Source organism: Lutra lutra, chromosome 4 (assembly GCF_902655055.1).
Source record: "Lutra lutra chromosome 4, mLutLut1.2, whole genome shotgun sequence".
In the NCBI taxonomy this organism is placed as follows: Eukaryota; Metazoa; Chordata; class Mammalia; order Carnivora; family Mustelidae; genus Lutra; species Lutra lutra.
In genome coordinates, this window is record NC_062281.1 from 117,154,336 (window position 1) to 117,179,529 (window position 25,194).

At 44.3% G+C, this 25,194-nt stretch overlaps 1 protein-coding gene across 1 annotated transcript in view; it reads left to right on the forward strand.

Annotated features, from left to right (window-relative positions):
* Positions 1–1,792: 1,792 nt before the first annotated feature.
* The window catches only part of ABCA4 (ATP binding cassette subfamily A member 4), a 105,055-nt gene continuing 81,653 nt past the window's right edge, over positions 1,793–25,194 (forward strand). The window contains exons 1-6 of the mRNA XM_047727670.1: positions 1,793–1,806; positions 14,306–14,395; positions 16,924–17,164; positions 18,179–18,318; positions 19,200–19,316; positions 19,984–20,181. Coding sequence (XP_047583626.1) covers positions 14,375–14,395; positions 16,924–17,164; positions 18,179–18,318; positions 19,200–19,316; positions 19,984–20,181 — 717 coding nt within the window. The 5' untranslated portion in view covers positions 1,793–1,806; positions 14,306–14,374. The remainder of the gene's footprint in view (positions 1,807–14,305; positions 14,396–16,923; positions 17,165–18,178; positions 18,319–19,199; positions 19,317–19,983; positions 20,182–25,194) is intronic.

The window sequence follows — 25,194 nt, forward strand, 5'->3', positions numbered from 1 at the left end:
CCAGCCAGTAAGCAGCTTGGAGAGCAGAAAACTCACCTTATTCTCTGTATCCCCCGTAACTGTTCTAGTCCTTGCAGAAAGGGACTCAGTGAATGGGCATTGAATGAATGAGTCACTTTGTGAAAGAAGGAGCTGGGACCTTCATGATGTTCCAGCTTTCCCACTAGCCTGCTGTGTAATTTCTCCTCCATCACTTTTCTCCCCTAGAATATTCGAGGTTTGGACAAAGTGAGCTCATTGATTCCCTCCACCTCAGAATGTTTTAGACGCCAGGATTAGGGTTGGGGCTGTGATGCAATGTGTGGGCAAAACAGGAAAGCTCTGTTGGAACGTGAGCTGGGTTACAATCCCCTGAGATTGATGGAGTCCACACCAACCCAGTGTCAGCTGTGACCTCATTTAGTGGGAGGTGGGGTTGGCGTCATCGGGGTTACCCTGAGAACTGTGTCATCAGAAGCCCTGGGGAGACTACAGAGGCCAGGGAAGGCCATGAACCTGTTCATGGTACTCGGGGGTTGGGAGTCCAAGACTCTAAGAGGCCAGTTATATACTAGGTGGCCAAGGATCTCTGGCTAGGGTTGTGGCCTCCTTGGTCTCTGAGGCCATCACAGGGACTATGATTCAGTCCAAGAGTGATTGTCCATGAGCTCCACAGGAGCTAGAGGTTGTGCTAGCCAGCAGTTGGGTGTGACCCAATAAATACAGGATGCCCACTTTGGTTTGCATTTTAGATAAATGAATAATTTTTAGCATAAGTATGTCTAATTTGGACCCTATTTGGGACATACCTGTACTAAAAGCTGTTCACTGTTTATCTGAAATTTAAATTTAACTGGGTATCCAGGATTTTTATTGGTTAAATCTGTTGAGAAAGGAGAACGGAGGCTGGTCATTTGCCATCACTCTAAATCCATTCTAGCCACTACCTGTCCTTAGCTTCAGGGGAAAAGGTCCTGTTGGTACCTTAGCATTATGCTGAGAACAGAAAGCTCATATTTTAAGTGGCTCTCTGATGAAATGAGGCTTGGGAGTGCGTTAATTTGCTGTGACTGCTGCAAGAAACCACCACAAATTTAGTGGCTTAAAACAACACAAATGTATTCTCTATGGTTCTTGAGATCAGAAGTCTAAAAGTCCAGGTGTTGACAGAGTTTCATTTCTTCCTGGGGGATCCAGAGGGAAATCCATTTCCAGTTTCCAGAGACTCTCCACGCTCTTTGGCTGGTGGCCACCTTTCATCTTCAAGGCCCACAGTGGTCAATCAAGTCTTTCTCATGTCACATTAGTTTGCCATTTTTTTTCTTCTTACTTCCTCTTCCACCAGCTTTAAAAAAAATAAAAAATAAAAAATAAAACCCTTGTGATCACATTGGGCCCACCTAGATAATCCAAAATAACCTCTTTATCTTCAAGTTGGCTGATTCGGACCCTCAATTTCATCTGCAATCCCAATTCCCCTTGCCCTCCAACATAATGCATTCACAGTGTCTCTGGGTTAGGATGTGGCCATCTTTGGGGTAGCTGGGATTCTCCTACCCAGGGAGGTTTCCAGTGTTGCTTCTCCTCCCTGCAGTTTGCTCACGGAGTCCCAGACCTGATGCTGAAGGACATCGCCTGCAGTGAGACCCTCCTGAGACGCTTCATAATCTTTAGCCAGCGCCATGGGGCACAGACAGTGCGTGATGCCATGTGCTCCCTCTCCCAGGGCACCCTGCAGTGGGTGGAAGACACTCTGTATGCCAACGTGGACTTCTTCAAGCTCTTCCATGTGGTAAGGGAGGTATTTAGCTGCTGACCCCTTGGAAGGTAATTCTTGGGTGCAGGGCGATCTGATGGCAGGTCATCGGGGACTCGTGAATTGACGATCAGGAGGGCATGAGCCTGGTGTTCAAGACAGTTCTTGAGGAAGCTCCAGGCTCCAAAGACCTAAGGAATCTTTACCAATAATATTTTTAGAGCAGCGGCCCAGACACCCAGGAGTCACTTTAGGTTCACTATTAGTTATGCAGTTGTGGCAGGTCTGAGTCCTTCCCAGTGTGGGATAAATCCTCTCCACCACCTCTAGCGGTGTGGAAAGGAGGAGGCCTGATTTGACTGCCTGTCCTACTATTTTCTAAGACAGTTGACCTTTGCTGGCCCCATTGCTCATCTATGTAACAAATACAATACTTTATAGAATGGCAGGAAGAGATACATAAAAAAAAATAGATGCAATCATTAAATAAATTTCAATACATCAGAGCTTCACACTCTGGGTCTGGTCTTGACCACAGAGGTTGCTGTTTCTGGGTAGAAAAGAATAACAGAAAATTTCATAGTTTCAAAAAGTTGTAACACCCTCATCTAGTTCAACTCCGTGTTCTAGAACTGCATCTTAGATACACTTCTTGGGACCTGACAATACTTCCTCTTTTGCTAGAAGGATTAGAAGGAATTATAAAAAGGAGGTGAACAATAGCAGTTCTTACGCTTCAGAGTGTATGAGCATCATGAGAGAAGCTGGTAAAAGATGCAAATTCCAAATTGCCATCTCTGGAAACCAATTCAGGAGGTCTGGGCTAGGCCCAGCATCTGCCCTGTTAACCTTAGGTGGTTCCAATGGAGGTCATTGTAGGCCATGTTTTCAGAAACACTCAAAACTAAAATTCTTCAGAGAAAATGACATATGTAAAAATATACATATTGTTTCTATAATTATAAAATGTTTCTAGGATCCAATTGTTTTTTTCTTGTGCCATTTTAATTTCTGAAACTGTTATAGGGTATGTCAATCATGAGAACTTGGTTCAGGAATTCGTGTTTTGCCTTTTTATGGTTGCTCTCTCAAGTCCCAGAAAACCCACTCTCAGCTCATCTTAAAAAGAAAGTTGAAGGCTTTTAAAAACAACAACAAAAATAAAACAAGAGCCCTCAGTTTCTGGCAGAGTCCACACTTGATTCCTTTCAAAACGTGACTTGCCCTTGGAACATTCCTCCACAACGTTCCCAGTTCATCAGGGTGGGTCTCCAGAATGGCAAGAGGGGTTAGTACTTACCTAAGCCATCACCCGTGAGAGCCCAGGACCCCAGATGTAGGGAGAATAAAAAGGCCTGTGGTTCAAATGTCTCTGTCCAAAATTCCAAAAGGAAGTCAATTTTATACGTACTGCTTGGTTTGTTTTCAGAATCATAAGAGTGAGTAAGGTAATAAAGGTCCCTTATGCTGGGCTGCTGAACAGCAGCAAAGCCAGGGACCAGTACCTGTGTGGGCAGAGGTGTTAATGTCCCTAGGCACCAGGGTCGTGCAATCCCCTGGGCGATAGAAAAAAGGCAGGGTTGTGCATCTCTTTTTGAAGTGCCTCAGCTGCTGGTGCCAGAAAATGTAGCCTTGGAGTATGGCTGGCCATACCAGAAAGACAGTTCTGGCTGTAGCAGGATCAAGGGAGACTTGGGCAAAACTTTCCATGAGGGGCTGGAACCAAGCTCAGATCACTGGCTTCAGAATGCTTATCACAGAAGAAAGACCAGAAAATCTTTCCTTCTACAAGTGCTAGAGTTCAGGAACCAGAGAACTTCGGCTGGTGGCCCTTACTGACCTGAGACACAGCCCATGTGCTTGCTCACTGTTCATGAGTTCATGCCCTCAAACCTGACCCAGGTACCTTTAAGGCGCAGGCACTGTGCTGAGGCTGAGACTCCAACCATGACCCTACCACCTTCACTGAACTCTTAGCTTGAGAAAAGCAAAAAGGCCATGTCATGGCAGTTGGTGTTAGAAACACCAAACACCAATGACGTTGGGTGCTGGAGCAGTGGTTCCCAGCCTGGCTGCACACTGAACCACCTGAAGAGCTTTTAAAAACTACCAATGCCTGTCCCCAAACCCCAGAGATTTTGACTCCATGGGCCTTTAGTGTTTTTTAAAAGCTTCCCAGATCATTCTAATGTCCAGCCGGGTTGGATTCACTAAACTAGAACATAGGAGTTTGGCTCCCAGGTTGAGAATCACTGACCTAGAACATGGGAGGTTGATTTACAGTCTCAGTTTCCATATACCAATCAAAATAATATCCCAAATGCCACCAAGACCTCAAAGCACTTTCATTTGATCACCCATGAGACCAAGGTGCTGTGGACTCATCCTCCCTGCCATTCTCTTAACAAAGACAGTGTGTACCCCAGAGATAGCCTGGAGGGGAAAACCCAGCAGGACTACTGCTACCTACCCTCTTCTTGCTCCTGCTCATCTCTGTGGGGAAAGACCAGACCAAGACAGGATCCATGGAGCACAAGCAAAGAAGATGGCCACCCTTTCTGTTGCCCTTAAAATGTGCTTCTTCATTTGACAAGTGGACAGAGTGGCTAAACATTTTTTAAAAATTGCTAATAAGGAAACCCAAAAGAAACTGCAGGCATAAAGACAGGATTTTTGCTTTTATCACTCCTGTAACATCTTATCCGCATTTTCAGAACAACCCTGAGGTACATGGAAGATCCTCAGACCCTGGGAGAGGGACATTGAGAGGGACATCGGGGAAGCAGCGGCAGCTCAGAGGCCAGGGGCGGGGGCCTCTCTGGACTAGACTGTTATTGCAGCTGGTTGGCCGGCAGCCACGCTTAGCTCCAGTACCACGGAATGCGGTGCCTTCTGTTCTCCTGGACTGTTTCTCATATGCATGTATACCAGTGTGCAAATAAGGTTTTATTAAATGCCAAGGCAGTGCTCATTAACAAAGAGGGGCAATGTCAGTAAACTGGGGTGATGGCCCTGGGTCCCGCTGTGGAAGGAGCTGGGTCCCAGGTGGGTGGGAGTGCAACCTCTAGACCTGGCCCTCGGAGCTGAGGGGATCCCAGAGGAGGGTTTAGCTGTTAGCACCACCTGGGGCCAGCTGTGTTTTCCCTCAGCCCCATGGAGATCAGAAGCCAGTGTTCTCATCCTCAAATAATCCCAGCACAGTCCCCGTGGCCTCACTCCACCCCATCCGTCCCCATACGTACACTCACGCACACCCAGCGCACGTGCCTGCTGGGGCATGCGCACAGGCACGCAGGCGCGCACGCGCACTGGATGCGTGGGTTGGGGGTGGGAGTATCTAGGTGGGCTGTCAGGTGCCTGGCTTTTTCTCTGAGGAGCTGTAGGCACTCTTGGTCGGCGTGGCTGAGCTTGCCTTCACCTGTGGTCCCCTTGGACTTGACGCCCCCAGCTGGAAAACCGGCAGCGCGGCCTGGGGGCCCACGGTATCGGTATCATGTATCATGCCAGCCAACACTACCTGAAACATTTCACACCTCGTAAAAATGGTATGTCAGTTTCGGGTGAGGGGTTGGGACGTTTCCCATCTGATTTGGCCCAGGGCACGAAGGCCCCTCCCCCTCCTCCCTCTGCGGTCCTTCCTGTTTTCTCTCTGACTCTGGAGCACAGCTTTGAAATCTTGCTGAGAAGCAAATCCGTCCCTTCTGCTCTGAATGTTTATTTGTGGAAGTTCGGCAGGGGAAGGGAGGCTGTGCCAAGACCTGCCACACTGCTGGGAAATCTGAGTTTCCCTCCCTTCCCCCTTCTCAGTGGATGTTGATAGAGGAAATTTGGCCTCACCGGCATTTTGGCCCCCGGTTTCTCCCCTTTGCAATCACTTCCAGTGTGGCATGATTCAGTTTTCTTTACTTGCCCTCAACCACTGTTCTGTCGCAGTTTTTACTTTTCGGATTTCATTTCATCCGTGTCTCTTTGACTGTAGGGTGGCTGAACATTGATTTGGGAGGGGCCACAGGACGCAGTCTTGGGGGCGCTGACTACATGTGCCTTTCAATGTCCTGCTTTGTTCTTGGCTCTGCTCCCTAAATTGCTGTATCGTTGGGAATAAATGTGGATGGACTGCTTGCTGCCCAGGGTGAGCTGGCCATGGTTTCTCTTCTCCAGGATCTTTCATTGCAGTTTGTTAAATTCAACTTACCCATTTCAGTTTTCAGACAATATTGCCATGTCATAATTCTCTGGAAAAGCCCCACATCTCCAGGAATTTATAATGAGGTCCCATTAATGGCTTAACCTCATGATCTCCTCTCCCTTCTGATTCTGAATCTTTGGGTTGTCAACTTTCTCCCACTTCTGTGTGAGGGTTTTGAGAGGGAAGAAGGAAAGGAGTGATACCCAGTGCCAGCAGTGTGAGGTGAGGGGTGGTGGAGTCAGAAGATAGGTTTTTGGGGGCGCCTGGGTGGCTCAGTGGGTTGGGGCCTCTCCCTTTGGCTCAAGTCATGATCTGGATGGAGCCTGCTTCCTCCTCTCTCTCTGCCTGCCTACTTGTGATCTCTGTCTGTCAAACAAGTAAAATCTTAAAAAAAAAAGATAGGTTTTTTGTTTTTTTTTTAAATTATGAAGCCCACAAGTATATTTGATATACAGCATTAGTATTTATTCCGCTTATATCTATGAAACTTTGTGTCTGTTTTAATCAAAATCTTCCCTGTGTGAATGAATTTCAGTAAAGAAGAAATAAAAAGGAAATAGGAAAGAGAAATATTAATATACATTAAATGGGCCTTAGGCATGTGGGCCTGATTGTCATTGGCCTGCTTTGATCTCTTCTGGGCTCCAGACACACAGGAGGCCACAGCTTATTTCATGATAGATTAGGTGTTGTTTTTATGAATTTAAAAAGAAAAAATATGGAGAAGAAAATTAAAATGACTTCAGACACAAAAAGACCCCTGTAAAGGCTGCTGTTTCAATAATGGTTCCTGGGTCCTGGCCTTTATTTAGCTGATAAAAGGTTGATAACCAATGTTCTGTGGATGGGGTTCTCTCCAGTGTAAACTGGTTTTGAGAAGGATTTGGTCTCTGATAGTTTGTCAGAACAGTACTTCTTCACCTTTTTATGAATTAGGATTACCTTTGAGAATCTGATAACAGCTCTAAACCTTTTCTCTAAAGAAATATAAGTTCACACAAACATACAAAGTGTAGGGGCTCATGGAGCCTCTGAAGCCAGGCCACAGTTAAGAACTTTTGTATTAAAATCTCTTTCCTGCCTACCATTAATATATGCTCTTTCCTAAAGTGTCTCGCTCAGGATAGCCACAGATTCTCCCTTAACTCCACTTATGAAGGAATCAGCTTCTCCCCGTGAGCATGGGACCCAATGGTGAGAGGGCCAGCTGGGCAGCCTGCTGGAGCATACAGAAACCTGGTGGTCAGGATACTGGGTTCTGGCTCTGGGTTGGCCTCTAACTTACTGTCATTTAAGTGACCCTTGCTTACTTGCTTTACTTACTACACTCCCCATCTGTAAAATCAAGTTAGCAAGATCTACTCTACCTGTCTCAGAAGATGATAGCAGAAATTCACATTAGAGAAGAGATGGAAAAGCACTTGGAAACAAAAAGCATTTTTGCTTTTACCAAAGCAAGAATGCAGCCGCTTTGCAGAGGCCCCATTGTTCCCTTGTCATTGCTACACTCCCAGAAATGTTCTTCTCAAACACTTAGGTGGGATGTTCTTCTTTCTCAGACCCCTCAGACTAGCATGAGTTCTGTCTCATGCATTGACCTTTGGCTGCCCCTAGATTCCAAACTCTGTTCTGCTTTCATCAACCACAAATATCAGGACTGAAGTCACAGCAGAGAAAAAAAAGGCCTAGTTTCTTTTGAGCCAAAGAAAGTCCCATCACTTGTCTGTTCACATACTCCATAGCCCACCCTCTCATCCAGATGCTCTGTCCCCTTCAGTCCTGGGAGACGACATGTCTCTGTGACCTCTCCTGGTAGAGACAGTTTGGCATTTCCCCCAATCCAAGTGATTTAGTCTGAATTCTCCATTCTTGACGCATTTCCTGGTACTCAGGGTGTCCCCTCCTGGTTGCCCCCTCACCACTGAAGCTGGGCTTCCTCTCTTTTCATCTGATGCTTAACAACTGTCAGGTTGCAACAAACATACTTCAAATCCACATTCTCCCAGTTGCCTAGCAACAACTTCCCTCCTGGATAAATCTGGATTTCCTGTAGCAGCGGCCCAGGACTGAACACAGCAAGCCTGTACTGTCTGTCCACAGCGTCATCTAATTTTCAACTTGGTTTGGGTGCTTTTAAGACAGTAGTTCATCCTTCCATCAGCTCTCAACGGCCATGTCATCCATGTACACACACTTTTAACCAAAGGCTACCCATTTATTCTTGTGTTAGGTACATCCTCAGCTTAGAAATAATACTGTTTTCTGGATGGTCTTCTTGAATCAGAGAAAGTAAAACACAAAATTTCAACTCACAAAACATTCTTTTGTGTGCTGGCAGAATGGCGTATGTTTGATTAATCTATTGGGTCTAGAGCATCATCAAATATTGCTTAAACAAGATTTTTTTTGTAGCTAACATGCTTTATTCTGCCCTAAGTAAAAAACATTACATAGTCCCATAGGAGAGATATATTTCTTGTTCCTTGAGAACCCAAATGGAGATCTAGTATACTCAGAATCTTCTTGATTGCCAGCTATGGCCTTCAGTACATTTCTTTGAGTATAGATCAAGGCCCAGGGATTCCCCTGCCCCCAAAAACCAACCATGGCTGATGGGAAATGATAGAGACACACCCTTTCCATGGCCTTATTTATATATCCAGTCTTTCTTCAGAGGCCTAATCAGACCTTGAAATTGGGTTGACAGGGCTCAGTTCAGTTGTGATATGGAAGGGTTACTTGTTATTCAGGAAATCAAGAGAATTTATTGACATAGGAAGCACTGGTATGTGGGTGTGTGTGTGTGTGTGTGTGTGAGAAAGAGAGAGAGAGAGAAAGAGAGAGAGAGATGATACTTGCCATTTTCGTCTATGACCTTTTTTCCAGAAATGTTTTTGCATTTCCATTCAAATAAACTTAGAGTTTTTTCCAGTTCTTTTGGCAGGAACAATCCATGTGAATTTGAATAGATAATGGGGGGAGGAACTAAAGGAAGAGGAGAGCCCTGGGAAAGTTATTTTATAATTTATGGCAACATCTGTCAGATGGTTGGTGGCCAGATGTATATGGAGGGGTCCCTAGGGAGGCCAGGCACTGTTCTGAGATGTAAGTGGTAACAGAGATGTGAATCCAAGACCCTCATCATTTACTATCTCCACCAGAAACAGCCAGGAAAAGAATTGCAATTACAGTACCAAGCACATGGCTGTAGAGACATACCTCATGGGACCTAAAACCTCAATAGGCTCTGTCTTTTTCCTACTAGATTTTAGTTAAGTTACTCATTAATTAATATAACATACTTATTGAGCATCTACTTTGTACCATGCCCTGAAGACATAAAACAAAATAAAGCCTATCTTTATGCTTACTGAGTTTACAATAGAGTGGAAAGACAGAAAATCATAGCAAACCAATACAAAAGTGGTAAATGGATGCACTGAGAATTCTAGTAGGGGCTAGGAGGAGCACCTAACTCATGGGGAAGGAAGGCAAGAAGAGCATGGAGTGAGGGAAGGAAGGCTTTCTGGAGAAGCTGAGGTAGTTTCGAATGAGTTGACTCTGGCCTCTAGGGGTGGTGATGAGGATGAAGTGGAATGGGGTGAGTTGGCCATTTTATTTATTTGGCTCTAAAGTAATGGGTGTAGTAGCTTTGCAGAGGCCTACAAGAATGTTTGAGACCTGAAAATTTAAAAAAATTATGGCTCTGAAATACAAAGAAAATCTTTAAAACTGAAATCAATAAACATTACATTGAATGTTTTAGGAAGGTAATATTGTTCAACTTACTGTTAAATTTAGTGTTCATAAAATTTGAAATTCAAAAAACCAGTTTATAGTTCAGGTTTTCCCACTTTGCAAACATTCCTAAGTATTTACAGTGATTGCGGAGAAATCAGATCATTCATTAAATGAGTTACTCAAAGCCAAATAATTTCAAAAGCAAAATTAGAAGCCCTTAAAAATACATAGAAATCTATATTGATATGTAGATATAAGTACATATAGATATGACAGAGACACAGGTGCTTTTCAGTGTGTTGAATCTGATGCAGGGCAGAGTTTTAAGACCAGCATGTGCCTAAAAGCTATGGAGGTAAAGGAAAGGAGATGGAGAGAAGATGCCCACTTAGTCAGAACACAGTCACAGATCAACTCCAGCTCAACGCCATGTGAGGAAAACAGACAACAAACTCACAAAGAAAGGGAAGTAATTAAAAGCAATTGGAGCCAGTGACTAACTGACAATCTCTCTGGACACATGAATGTGACATGTCTTTATTTTCCATGCTCTGAGTTTCTAGCGCCTCTTAGGTCCCTTCCCATTGTGTAGGACCTGGTAATTTTTTTCTCTGCACAGCTCTTAGGACTCCAGTCCTGATTCCAGCTTCCTCCAGTTTTTCAGATACCCTTTGGCTCCCCTCTTTGCGGAAAGGGGGCTCATCCTGCCCCACACTCAGATCCAGGACCAGTTCCTAGGTCTCCAGGCTGGGGATTTTGCCAAGAGGATAGGGATGGGGAAGAATCAGTGATGACTTTCAGACTTTTAGCTTTGATGACAGGGGAGAAGGTGATGCCACAGCAGGAGAAGTGTGCACAGGACAGAAACTGGTTTGGGAAAGGTGACATGATCAGTTTAGGACAAGTTGGACTAGGCAAAGGTCCAGCTGACACAGGGGGTTAGAGGTAGATTTAGAAGTCACCAAAAAGGTAGCAGATTAAGTGATAAAGGGATTGAGACTATCCAGGGAGAGTATGCAGAGTGAGAGGAGCAAGGCCACGGAGCCCCTCAGGAACCTCAGTGCTGAAGGAGAAGGTGGAGGCAGAAGAGCTCATGCGAAAAGCTGAGAAGGATCAGAGCAAACCAGACAAGAGCAGTATCACTGACATCAAGGGGTGGGAAGGACATAATCAAAAGTGTTGAGAGAAGCAGAGAGATCTGAAAAGACAAGCACCAAAAGTATCCATTAGACTTAAAAACTAGGAGGAAACTGGGAATTTCACTAGAATGCTAAAGTGTCTCCATTGAGCTGTGAGTGTGGAAGACAGGGATGTTGCTGAGAAATTGAAGTCACTGCACATGGACTGCTCTTCCAAGAAGCATGGGAATAAAGGGTGGAGGAAGGCAGCTAGAGTGCAGCTGCAGGGGAATAAGGCATCAGAAGTAATTCTTTCTTTCACATGGAAGGTCTTGAGCACATATATGTGATAACAGTGAAGGGAAAGCTGAAGATACATCAGTGAGACTCTTGAAAGTAAACTTCATAAAGGGAGGACTTTGTTTTCATCATTGCTATGCCCCCTAGCCACTGGCACACAGCGGACAGTCTGTACCTATTTGTCAAATGTTAATTATGTCATTTAGAAACTATAATTGGCTGCAACAGAATGCTGAAAAAGAGTGGCTTTCCTATTCCTCCCAAAGCCAAGTCCTGTGGTGAGTCATTCAGGAGTGGTGTGGAGGCTCCACAGATTTTCTCAAGAACCCAGGCTCCTCTTCTTTTCCATCACTCGTCCCTAGCATGTGGTTGGTATCTGGTGATCCTGAGATGTCTGCTCTACCTCCTCTAGCACATCAATGTTCCCGGCAGGCAGAGGGTCCTCCTTTAATAGGCCTTCCCCCAAATCCCCACTGTGTGATTTCTCCTGGTATCTTATTAGTCAGGATTTTGTCATGTTACCATCTCATGTACAATGGAGGCAGAGAAATGTTGTTTTTTAGTCAGGCATTATCACCATTAGCAAAATTAGATAGACATACATATTTTTAGTCAGGCATTATCACCATTAGCAAAATTAGATAGACATACATATTTTTAGTCAGGCATTATCACCATTAGCAAAATTAGATAGACATACATATTAGGAAATGTAGAAGGAAGTCCAGCCTGATGGAAGAGAAGCAACAGAAAAGGTTAGAGGTGAAACCATGTATGTCCAGTGCTGGTACTGACCTTCTCTTCTGGAGGCAGTGGGGAGCCATCTAAGATCTTTGAGCAGGAGAGGTGACATGGTTAGATTGGTCTGTTAGGTAACTCAGGCTACAGTGTAGGGAGTGAATTGGAACGGAGAAATCTAGAGACAAGGGGCCAGCAAGAATGTTATTCTGATGAAAATGTTCTGGGAGAGAGGCAAGGACAGCATGAGCAAAGGCAGTCCTAGTGAGGAAGAGAAAAGAGAGAGGAAAGAGTATTTATTTAGTGTTCATTCATTCAGCTATTTATTGATTCTTGCATACAAAAAGCTTCTTTTTTATTTTTAAAATTTTCTATTACAGATATAAGTATAAAAGAGAGAATAATGTAATGAACTCCCATGGATCCATCACACAGTCAGCTGTTTTCAACATTTGGCCATTATTGTTTAATATGCCCCTCACTTTTTTCCCCTAAAATCTTTTTTTTTAAGATTTTATTTATTTATTTGATGGAAATCACAAGTAAGCAGAGAGGGAGGCAGAGAGAGAGAGGAGGAAACAGGCTCCCCACCAAGCAGAGAGCCCAATGTGGGGCCCGATCTCAGGACCCTGGGATCATGACCTGAGCCAAAGGCAGAGTCTCTAACCCACTGAGACACCCAGGCGCCCCTCCCTAAAATCTTTTAAAGCAAATCACAGACAATATATTCTTTCACCCTTACATACTTTCTTATGTAAAACTTGCGTGTTTTAACAAACCACAATTCTGCCATCACACCCAACAAAATTAACAATAATTCCTTAATATTATCTAATACCCAGTCATGTTCACTTTCCTCTGATTGTTACAGCTGATTTGTTCAGATCAAAATGGCACACATGGCATTTTATTGCTGTATCTCTTAGATCTCCTTTCATCTCTACTAGATCTTATTGGAGTAGTCAGGAGGTGAATCACAGGAGTTGGTGATAACTTGCCACTGGCACACATTTCTACCTGCTGGCTTCCTCCCTACCTACGTTCTCAGCCCCACCCTCTCATGGAATTAAAGCAAGAATTAAAGTGCTTTGCCCAGCTTTCCCTGAAACTATTTCCAAGGAGTTTGAAAAGAAGTCCTGGCCAGACCAATGTCTAGGGCCAGTGTGAAGGTTAAGGAGAGAAGATGCTTCTCAATGGTGTATTTGCAAGGGTGGTTTTGCTGCTACTTCCTCTGGCAAATTATTCTCCCATCTGCTTTGTGGCCCTCATAACAAAGCCTTTCATTTAACAGTTAGGAGATGAACCAGAAATGCTGACATTCCATGAAGTGTTCCTGTATTCATTCTTCAGTATCAGGGCCAGAGAGACTGCGAGGGCCCCTGCCCTTACAGCAGGGAGAAGGGAGGGCAGGACCACTGCTAGAAATGGGAGGCTAGACTGTTCAAAACCTAACTCCACCTGCTTCTCAGCTGGGCTGCAGCCTGGTAAGCCCACCCATCATTTAGGAGAACCACCCTGGCAAATAGAAAGCTGAGGCTTGTGGCTTGTGGTCCACAATCCTTGAGTCAGAATTCTACATTGATCTTGTGAAAAATGCAGAGCCCTTGCAGACATACTCAAGATGCACACTTGAGTTTGAAAACCACTATCTTAAAACTTAGAATTCAGCCCTAAAAGACAGAGGATCAGTGAGTCAATCAGTTTTGAAACTATCAAGAACGAAGTCATTCATTAAGGACTTGAACTTGCTTTCCAGAAAACAAGTTGTTCACATTGGGCTTAGGTTTGCAACCAGCAAACTTGTGGGCTTCCACGTTCCCTGTGTAGGTGGGAAGTGCTTGAATAGTTCTGTATTGTCTCAAGGGCCTGGGGTCAGCAGAACACTACTGTCTATGGATAATCTGCAAAAACCTCTCTTCAAAGCTGCCAGCAGCAGCTTCAAAAGAAAGATGACATAACTAGCCAAATCTTCCATATAAGAAAGTAGTGTTGAACAGAGGAAGAGCCACAATCTACCTGAAAAAGCCTCAACGGAGCAAAGATGTGAACCGTGAGGAAGCCTGAGTTTGTCTGCGGAGCCCAAGGTGCCAAGATGGGCACCTCACCACACAGCCTTCCTTTACAGTCCAGCAGCTGCGTTGGTTTCCTTCCTCCAGGAGGCATGTTGGGTGTTGCTAAAGCAGCAATCAGAATCACTTTGGCATATTTGATATCACTGTGAAATTATTTGTGATTGACTAGCTCAGCAGAGAGCTGAGCCTGGAATCAGACTTGGAATAAGAGTCTTTAATTTTCTCAATTAGATAAAACAGTCTGTTTTTGAAAGTAATCTAGCAGAAGATGTCCTATGATCAGAAAAAAAAGGAGGTAATGTTTTTTCAAGCATACAGGAGATCAGATAGCACCCATGTGTATATGTATAACTTAATACATGTATGTGTATACACACATATACATTTTATATTTTTTCCCTATCAATTACAGCTTCCTACACTCTTAGACAGCAGGTCTCAAGGTATCAATCTGAGATCCTGGGGAAGAATATTTTCTGATATGTCACCAAGAATTCAAGAGGTAAGTGGCCAAATGATACTAATGATAATGTAAAATATAATGATAATATCTTTCCACCATTTTACCACACTTACTATGTCAAACAATTTAATTGTACCTCAGACCTGTTCAAGGAGAAATACATTTGAACTTTCTGTCTAGCAGTTTCAAAGCACCTGTTCATATCCTAAATTGTCTGTGCTCCTGGGTTGGAGGCAAAAGGAAAGGAACCATCCTTCTGATTTCATGCCTAGGAAGAAATGCCACCATGTCTTGTGTGGCCGAGTACCAGTGGACTTATACTGAATTGAGGTCTTTCCAGTATTGAAGTGACCCATTCTACTATGCTCTTACAATCCACCTAAATCTGTACTGCTAAGAGCAATAGCATTCACTTGCAAGGTGCTTACAGGCATTGTTTTAAAGTGTCTTAAATATATTGACTCATCCCATCCCATCACACACACACACACACACACACACACACACAAACCCTGACATTTTTGTGTTGTTTTATGAAGGATGTGCATGTTTCAATTAACATCTGGTTGCACGAGCCTTTACCTGTATAGAAATTGATTCTCCACTCGTAGATGAGAGGTGCTGGGGGTGTAATGATGAAGAGGCCAGTATGGCCACTTCCCTAGTGAAACATACAATCTAATGGGGAAGAGTAATGTGAAAGAAACAATTATCTTTAAGTGCGAAGTGTATTATTAAAGGGAGACAAAAGGTGAAGCATAATTTTCCCCAAACATTCTCCCCTCCAATATCCTCAGCTGATTTGGGCTTAGCCAATCTTGAAAATTGCGTTGTGGAATCTGTGTTCATAAAACTAAATTCAGCCTGGACAGAGTGTAAGTGCTGCTGTGCAGGGAAGTTAGAGAAGGGCCCATTGTACTGATGGCCACCTGCTCTAGTGGGAGTCTCTGTTTAACATTCTTTTCTTCATGAGCATTTAAGAAATTCTTATCAGTATAATAGGGTTGAAAATGATAGAGAATGTGAAAAAAGTCCCCAAAGCATATCAACACTCCTCCGTCTATGTGGGAGTTCCAAAATGTTTCTTGCCTGGCTAGATAGCAAGTGTAAGCATTTGTGAATTAGGTTGTAGCAGATGGCTCCATTTATATTAACTGATACTAGACCATTTGACCCCAGAACAGCCCCTTCATCTCCAAGTGCTTTGCTTAAATGAACAACATAATAATGATAATAACCCCTTACAAGACGGTCATAAGACCTACTGTTGTCGAAGCAATTTGAGATTCCAAGTTTATTATTGAAGCCTAGACTGTGATTATAGGCATGACTCACAGTGTGGATCCTACACAGCACCCAAGAGTTTCAGAGGGCAAGTGTTGGCATGTGGACAAAGACAGGGATGACAGGTAAACATCACTTATTGAAGTAGGGGAACTGTTTTCAGTCTCACCTGACTGAACCCTAATGCTTTTTTAAATTCCCAAGTGCCTTTGAAAATTACTAATAAGTGTGTTTGAGGAATAAAAGTGGCATTGTTTTTATTTTGCATATTTCCCTAAAGGAAAGCCAGATGACATGTGGGCGCTGAGACCCTGGTGACTCTGGCAGTCCTCAACTTAGTTCTCAGCATTACAGATCTGCCTTCAAAGGATGAGTCCATCAAGGGCCACGGGTACTCATATGGAGAGAAGACTACCAGCCTCTTCTTAGTCTGGTGCAGAATTTAAAGAGTTCTTCCAAGGATGCCTGGGTGGCTCAGTTGGTTAAGCACCTGCTTTTGGCTCAGGTTAAGATCCCAGGGTCCTGGGATCTACCTTGGGGAGCCTGCTTCTCCCCCTCCTCCCTGGTGCTGCTACTCTCTTGCTATCTCTGTTTCTCTCTCTCCAATAAAAAAATCTTTTTTAAAAAATTAAAATTAAAAAATAAAGTGTTCTTCCAAGAGTGGAGACTTCATCTGTCCTGTATTTGCTTGGATTTTAACACACACAAACACATACTCACACACACAGAGGAACCGCAAACCACACATTTCAAGGAAATGGAAGAACTTACATTTGGTAAAATTAAGCTAATAAAAAGATAATTCTCTAAATATAAGACACTAAATTCTAAATGACTTGGCCAAAGAAATTTGCTGTGATCTTGCTTTTCTAGGGCAGAGCCATTCCACCATCATTTTATTTCCCATTTTTTTCCCAGTATTCTCATCTTGATGGGATAACAGAACCCGAGAACTTGCTTATAAAGAAATACTCCCTACATTTGTCCAAGGACACATTCCCGAGGAATTCAGATAAAGGGGACTAGAAGGAAGATATTAAAATATGTTGGGATTCACTCTTTGATTTTATTTAAGGCTCATTCTAGGCTCATTTTAGGCCTGAATAGATGGCAATAGGTTATTTCACAGCTGGGTTAAGAACTACTGAGAATATGTGTGTTTTCTTTTAAATGTGGAAGTCAAATGCATATGTGGAGGTCTCCCCATACTTTGGAGCTCTGGCATCAGAGTGATGATAATTCTAGCTGCCTTAAAATAACCTGAAGTCTTTGCCTTGCTCTAGTTCATCCATCAACCAAGTGTTCAAGACTTGCTGTGGGTGACCAGGCCTCTCATGCAGACTGGTGGTCCAGAGACCTTCACACAGCTGATGAGCATCCTGTCTGATCTCTTATGTGGCTACCCAGAGGGAGGAGGCTCTCGAGTGTTCTCCTTCAACTGGTATGAAGACAATAACTATAAGGCCTTCCTAGGGATTGACTCCACAAGGAAGGATCCTATCTATTCTTATGACAAAACAACAAGTAAGTTTTCTGGGTCATATATATAAAACGGCATCTGATGTGAGTGAAGCTGATGGTTTAACACTTTCAGGGAAACCCAGTCCTGGGGTTAAATTGGTCTTGTTGAGGGGCCTTGAGCAGAGAGGCTTCTGCTCCCAGAAAGTCCACTTGCCCTTGTGGGAAAGGGGCAGTGCTCATAAAGAATTCTGGATCTGAGCCATGGAAAGAACTGAGACCCACTTGGAAAGGGAACAGAGGGGACATTTCTCACTGATCTGATTGAACGAGGGTTAAATTCTAGAGGAAGGGCAGAAAGATAAATGAGGAGACAACCCAGAGTTGCAAGCAAAGCTCAGGTCAGAAGGACCCTGGCGAGTAAACATGGCTGTGGGATGTTTTTACAAACAGTGCAGTGAAAATCTCTGTGTGCTGTACTGAGTTACGTTCCAAATGGTAAGTCCTTGGCAAACCATCTTTCCTACCTTTTATTATTTGGGGAGGTGAGGCTTCTGTGGGGTAAAGGAAGGTGGGTTGGGAAAGAAATACACCTAGGTGAACTTTGAGTTAAAAATTAAAAAGAGGCAGCAAGGCACGCACCCAAAGTAGTTGGACCCTAAGATAGTCCACATGACGAAGAAATTAAGCAGCTATGTGAAGGGAAATTATCGAGGCTGAAGCTGAGATTCCAAGGGAAGGCCTTATTTGGCCTCTTGTCCCTTTCATGTGAGAATGGCATCCGCTCCTTGCAGTAATCCCAGGCAGGCTTCTTAGCCTCCTTCTAAAGTAGAATAAACCACAGGGCAAGCCCCGTTCTTTGTTTCTCTGATGAGGCCCTTATTGAGATGCACTGTGGCATTTTGTTACTTACTAATGATGAGCTTGTTATTGGTGGGGTACAGCCTGTTAATTCAGGTTATTTGTCAAATCCTCCAGCATAGAGTTGAATGAGACATGTGATTTAAACACACTAATGACTCTGTTTAGTTCTGAGCAACAGGGGAGTTTCTATAAAATCTGTCCCTTCTCTCCCGGCAGCGACCTTTTGTAATGCATTGATCCAGAGTCTGGAGTCAAACCCTCTCACCAAAATAGCCTGGAGGGCAGCAAAGCCTTTGTTGATGGGAAAAATCCTCTTTACTCCAGATTCTCCGGCAGCACGCAGAATACTGCAGAATGTAAGGTCCCAGCTGGTCTTGTCCTTTTTACCCTGGACCTCCCAGAAGAATGACAGAGTGGGAGAGAGAGAGCGTGCTAGCGCATGCACACGTGCCTGCTCCTGCTCACGGCTCATCGGCTCCTGGTAGCAAGCCATATGTTTGTGTTGTGCTTAGTGGAGTTTTGGGTTCCTCCCCCATCCACATCATCATTGGAATGCTTTGTGCCCCTGTCCCTGCCTGGGCCCTCCCTTCTCTACAAAACCTAAGATGAGGTTTTCTTCCCCAGCACCTGAATTTTATCCCTAATGGAAGGACTCACAGTTCTCTGCAACTTGGCTATCCGCAAGAGACAAAGGCAGGAAGGGAGAAAGAGCATTTCCTTACAGGGTGTCCAAATCTAGTTTTTTTTTTTTTTTTAAAGATTTTATTTATTTATTTGACAGACAGAGATCACAAGTAGGCAGAGAGGCAGACAGATAGAGAGAGAGGAGGAAGCAGGCTCCCTGCAGAGCACAGAGCCTGATGTGGGGCTCGATCCCAGGACACTGGGACCATGACCTGAGCCGAAGGCAGAGGCTTTAACCCACTGAGCCACCCAGGTGCCCCTGTCCAAATCTAGTTTAAATGGGGCTCTGGGACAATGACATCGTCAGTATTACATGTATTGAGAGATACATCTCAATATCTCTGAGATATTAAGAAACTAGATTCTGGCAGTGTGGAAGTTAGGAAACAACAGATTGTTCTGGGAAATATCAGTAGACTAGAAAGTAAAGACACTCCTTGAAAAGACTTTCCCAAACACCGAGGGTTTGTGACAGGAGCAGAGAAGGCACAATCAAAACTGCTCTCTCACGTTTTTCCTCCCTGTTCTTGTCTCTATCTGTCTCTGGTTTTAGGCCAACTCAACTTTTGAAGAGCTGGAGCGCCTTAGGAAGTTGGTCAAAGCCTGGGAAGAAGTAGGCCCCCAGATCTGGTACTTCTTTGACAAGAGCACACAGATGACCATGATCAGAGTACGGATGGGGAGGGGAGGAGAAGAGCCAAGAAAGTTCCATAAATTTCCTTTTCTCAGTAAAGGGTTGGTCTGCTGGAATTGGATCAAAATTTAATAAGCAGGGGCCTAAGGCACTAGTTCTGGAGGCACCAAGTGGAGTCGCTGACTTTGGGTGGGAAATGTTCTTTGATTTTTGGGGGAAATGTAAAAACTGATCAATGGCTTCCTGCAGTTTCTTGCTTTTTTCAGTTCACTTGAGGGCCTCAGATTCAAAGGGACATCTCCCCAGGTGGCCAGCTCTGTAACTGCAAAAGTAGTTGAGTATGTCTGTCTGCTGTCATTTCCAGCTTTGCAAAGCCAGGAGATTAGAGTCCTATATAGCAGAGATAATTAAAAGAGAACAATAAAAAACCATTAAAAAAAAGAAGTAAGAAAGCTTCCTATATTACCATTTTCCCTGTCCTTCTTCCCCAGCCCCAACATTTACATTTTCCTTCTAAAGAGAACTGTGTCTTCAGGGGAAATGGGATATAGATAGGCATGCCTTATCATGGAATAAAACCCACTCACTTTTTAGGGAGGCTTAACGTCTATCCCTTTTCATTAAAAGTTGGAAATGGCGTGAAAACAAGACCAGAGATCCTGTGGTATTTCTAAATACTACAACTGTCTTGCTTCCTCCCAAGGACACTCTGGAGAACCCAACAGTGAAAGGCTTTTTGAATAGTCAGCTTGGTGAGGAGGGTATCACTGTAGAAGCCGTGCTGAACTTCCTGGATAGGGGTCCTCGAGAGAGCCAGGCCAATGACGTGGACAACCTCAACTGGAAGGATGTATTTAACTTCACGGATCACACCCTGCGTCTGGCTAGCAGATACCTGGAGGTGAGGCATCTCCTTTTCCTCTGCTAATGAACCAAGAATTCTCATAGCTCCCAAACAAGGTGGATCCTGTTCCCTAATAGCTTATCCACATGTAAAACAGATCCTTTCCACATCTCTGCAGACCGGCCCTCCATGGCTCCCTGACTCCTCCTGGGCTGGTCCCCCTCCCTTGTAGCCTGTGAAGTAGTTGCATCTTGTCTGCCATAGATTCCATCATCATTGGCCAGAAACCGCAAGTTCTCAGGTCCCACTGCTTGCTGGAAACTCTCACCCCCAGCTTTTACAGGCGTAGCATGCTCAGTGTAGCTCAAAATAGATTTGTGTTCTCCTCCTCATAGAATCTGTCTTCCTATAGCATTTCCTACCCTGATCTCTGTCCTCGGCCTTATTCCAAATTATCAAGTCAGAGACTGTGGGGTCATCCTTAGTTACCTTTCTTCCTCCCCTTCCACACAGCAGCATTATTTATTGAAGATTTCTTTGTGCCAAGCTCTGGGCTCTGCTTTTGTACACAGTAGCTCATTTCACACTTGCAAGAGCTCCATGAAGTGTGCGCTGTTATCTTTCTTATTTTAACAGATGCAGAAGCTGAGGCTTAAAGAGGTTAAATAAGATCCCATTCCATAGCTGTTCTGTGTAGCAGAATACATCCAGATCTGGGTGTGCCTGAATTCAGAGCCTGCCCTTCTGATCCCCCTACTGCCTCTTTCATGTCTGGTCACTGAGGACAGTTATATACCAGTTCCAACACATGATGGTTTTTCCCATACCATCAAGAGATTCTTCAGCAACAGCTGGGTGTCCTGCAGCTCGACTCAATGCTGATGCTACCTGGAGATTGCATCAGAGCCCCTAGGTTAAGAGCTCAGTCTCATGACACTGGCACCCACCCCCTACTTCTGCTCACAGATTTAGCAGGCAGGTTCCCATGACCCTTTCTTGGATTCAATTAATTTGCTAGAGTGGCTCACAAGACTCAAACATTTTACTCATTAGATCACTGGTTTATTATGAAACAGTATAACTCAGGAACAGCCAAATGGGAGAGATACGTAGGGCAAGGGATGAGAAAAGGGTGTGGAGCTTCTGTGTCCTCTCTGGGAACGCCACTCTTCCCAAATCTCCACATGTTCACAAACCGGAAGATCTCCAAACCGCATGCCTTTGAGTTTTCATGAAGACTTCATTACTTAGGCATGGTTGAGTAAATCATGGCCATTAGTAACTGAACTCGGCTTCCAGTCCACTCCCCTCCTCTCCCCTCCAACCCTATAATCACACAGTTGGCTCCTCTAGCAACCAGTTCTCATCCTTAGATGAGGTCCAAAAGTCACCTCATCAACATAACAAAGCACACCTTAAGGCTGTTCATCACTTAGGAAATTTAAAGTGTTTTAGGAGCACCACCAGAAACAGAAAAAGACAAATATATATATCTTATTATAAATCATAGTATTACACTGAGGTTTGTCTCTCTCCTAAATACGTCTCATCTCCACCTCTTGCTTTTAAGGCTCTCTGAGTTCTGGAAGCATTGCTGTCTCTCTGTCAGCCTGTTCCAGTGGCTTCCTTCCTGGGTTCCAGGGTCCAGGATCTGTTGGCTCAGGCATTTCTCCACACTACCACCAGACCTACATTTCAAACACGGCAGAGTATCTGCAGTCATCACTCTCATGCTAAAAATCTCACCGAGCCAGTCCCCAGGGACCACAAGTGCCTTCCACAGCCACTGCAGCCCACCTGCCCAGCCAGCGCTCACTCACACATCTGCTGCTCTGCTCCGCTGGCCCTTTTGCCACCCTCAGGCATACCCTAACTGCTCATGATTTTGCTCTTTGCAAATGCTGCCAGTGATTAGAGCTTTTTTGCTTTAAAAAAAAAAAAAAGTTTATTGGTTGATCTAACCTGGAAATTCAGGGGATCTAAGGACTAAATGCGACCATGAGACCCTTGTGCCCTTCTATCTCATGGTTGTGCTTGCTTCTGCCGGGCTTTGATCACAGCCAGGCCCTCTCCATTTGGTGGTGTATCAGCTGTTCACAGCCCTCAGTAGTCAGCTTTACCCCCAGAAAATCTGCAGAAAGAAGGAGTGGCTTTCCCATAGCATAAGCTATACTCCTGGACAGTTTTCTGATTGGCCTGACTCTACCTATCTCTGAGTCTCTGTAGGGGGTCATGTACTATGATAGGGAGGTGTGGGTCATATGCTCACCATGAAGTAAGGAAAGCCAAGTTAGCTTAATCTGAATCACTGGGACAGAGAAGGATTACTGTGAAGTGGGGAAGACTGTTTCCCCCAAAAGAAGAAACATACGGCAGAAAATCCTGAAATGACTTTTCCTTCCCCATCTGTTGGGCTTCCATTCATTCATTCTTTGAGACTCAGCTCTCACATGTCACTTCTGCTTCAACATAAGTTTAGCCATTCACTCTTCCAAACATTCTCTACTCCATGTGTCCCCATCCCTGGCCATGTCACCACCACTCACCTGCTGCAGTTATAACATAAGCAGGGCTCTGGGAGAGGGTGTGGATGGGAGAAAAGAGCGCTATTCTTTTACTCTTGCAGAATGGAGTTCAGTGGTTCTCACAGTGTCTTTGCTGGGTACATCAGTAGTAAAGAATACCTCTTGTCTTTTGTTTGACTTGACATTTGCTTGGTGACATAAAGGTCGCATTTCTTGTAGGATGATTTTTTCCATGTAGCTTATGTTTCATGTAGTGCTAGGTACCCAAAAGGTACTTAATATATACCAACTGCTTAGATGGATAAGAATTCAATTTTTAGAATCAGACTGCCTGGGTTCAAATCTCTGCTACTTGTTCCTCAGTTTCTGAATCTGTAAAATGGAGATATTAATAGTACCTAGCTAATAGATTTGCTATGAGAATTAATATCAATTCACAGTTAATTCATGCAAAGTACTTGGAACAATGCTTAGAATATAGTAAGCTCTTTAATACTAACTTCTAACAAAATACAAACCAACCAAAAATACTGTTAGGAGGAGGACAGTGGCATTAGTGAAATCAGACCCAGCCACTGAGCTGTTCCTGGTGCCCCTCTAGTGATTATGAGCAGCTAATTATATCCTGCCTCAGCCACCAAGGCTTCCAAGGGCCTTGCAATCCCATTAACTGAGCTAAGTGCTCCTAAGTAAAGGCCATGGTGGCCACAGGTCAGTGGCCTCCCCCAGGGGTTCTGAAGAGGGGTTTTGATGGAGGCAGGAGCCCAGCAGGTGATTATGATGAGGTTTCTGGTCTTTCTGCTCTTGCAGGGGTCAGAGGGAGGAAGAAAGCAAGGGGGTACTGAACTGAAAGGAGAATGTAGGAGGGGGAAGACAAAGCCGCTGTTCGGGTGATATCTTTTGAATCAGAAGTATAGATATTTGTGTACTGTGTACCGCTTTCTTCTGTTGATTCATTGGCTCCAGATACGCATTGGGAGTTAGAGAGAAATCAAGGGAGAGGTAGAAAGGGTGCAGAAGTCCACACCACAAGAGCAGTGTTATTTCAAGGGCCATGAACTGGATCACAAGCAGTGACCTTATTTTATTGCTCTCCAGTTTCTCAGAAGCATAGAATGGGACTGAGGCAAGAGAATGCAGGTTAAGGGTGGGCTGGGTTCATGGCTGGAGGGAAGGGACTTGTATCTGAGGCTTACGTGCCCTCTCATGCAACCCTCTTAACTGCCTGCCTATAGGGGCAACTGTTTTCATTTTACAGAATTAAAAAGGGAGCCTTAAAGAAGACTAACTTGCCCAACAGCGCAGCAGATGAGTGGGGGATCCAGAATTAGAATCCAGACCTGTCTGGCTCTAATGAGGAAGTTCTTTCCTCCTGTAATATGAGGGGCACATTAGTGGAGGCTCAGTATGTATTGTTTGGATAAATTATAAAATGAGTTGGATGAAGACAACAATTATTTTGTAATACTCTGAATAGCACTCACTATTCTGACTGGGTCTTTTCTTCATGAAATAACTAGATGTAGAGTAGGAAACCAAAAAGATTTTGGCTGATTTGGTCATTCATATATTTGCATGCATTGAACCATCTACATCTGAATAAATACCGGTGATCCCTGGTCCCTAGAAGCTCATATCTTATTGGAAGAGTTAAGCATGTTATTAAATAATGCCATATTAATGATCTCTCAGAGGACTACTAAAACAATAATTCAATCAGATGGAATAGAAACAAACTACACAAACCCAATTTCAAGTGTCACACGTCGTCTAAGAACTGTCAGTTCTTCCTCCAAATTATCTCTGAAATCCCTGGTTCCTCTCCCTCTCCATGTATGGCCTCTTTACAGAGTTTGTACCATCTCTCCTAGCTGGGCACTGGACCTCCATTCTCTGCTGCTTCTGCTCAGCTCCCACATTGTCTCCAGCAGGATCTTTCTAAAACCCATCTCACCATGACCTTCCTGTTTAAAGCTCCTTAGTGACGTCTGGTTGCTGTAAAGGTGAAGTCACTCTCAGTCTAGCCCCTTCACAGGTCTTCCACATTGTGTGAGCTGGCATGCTGCGGGGTCTCCAACCTGTGCCAGCAGACTCCTTTCCTCCTGGACCCCCTGGCTTCCTTCAGAGCTCGGCTCCTGTATTGCAGGCCTTCCTCTACACACCATACTCCTCCATCGTAGCCCTTGATAACTGCTTGTTCATACACCTCCCCATCCCGCTAGACCTGAGCCACTTAAGGGCTAAAGCTCTGTCTTACTTATCTTTTAATTTCCCATGTTAGGTTGGTGGAGCTTCAGTGACATAAAGTAGACACCCATGCATGCCAAATTAAGACTGAAAATACATTTATGCTGGGTCTTAAGGACTGAACTTGCTAGCTAAGCAAGGCAGAAAGACAATTTCAGACAGAAGGAGGAGCATAAGATCAGTGCAGAGATGTGACTGTAACATTAGGGTAGTAGGTGGTAGGTGGGGTTGGGGAGGAGCATTAGGGTCCGGAGATGCAGCTAGAAAGGTCAGCTTTACCCTGCAGGCTATGGGGTGC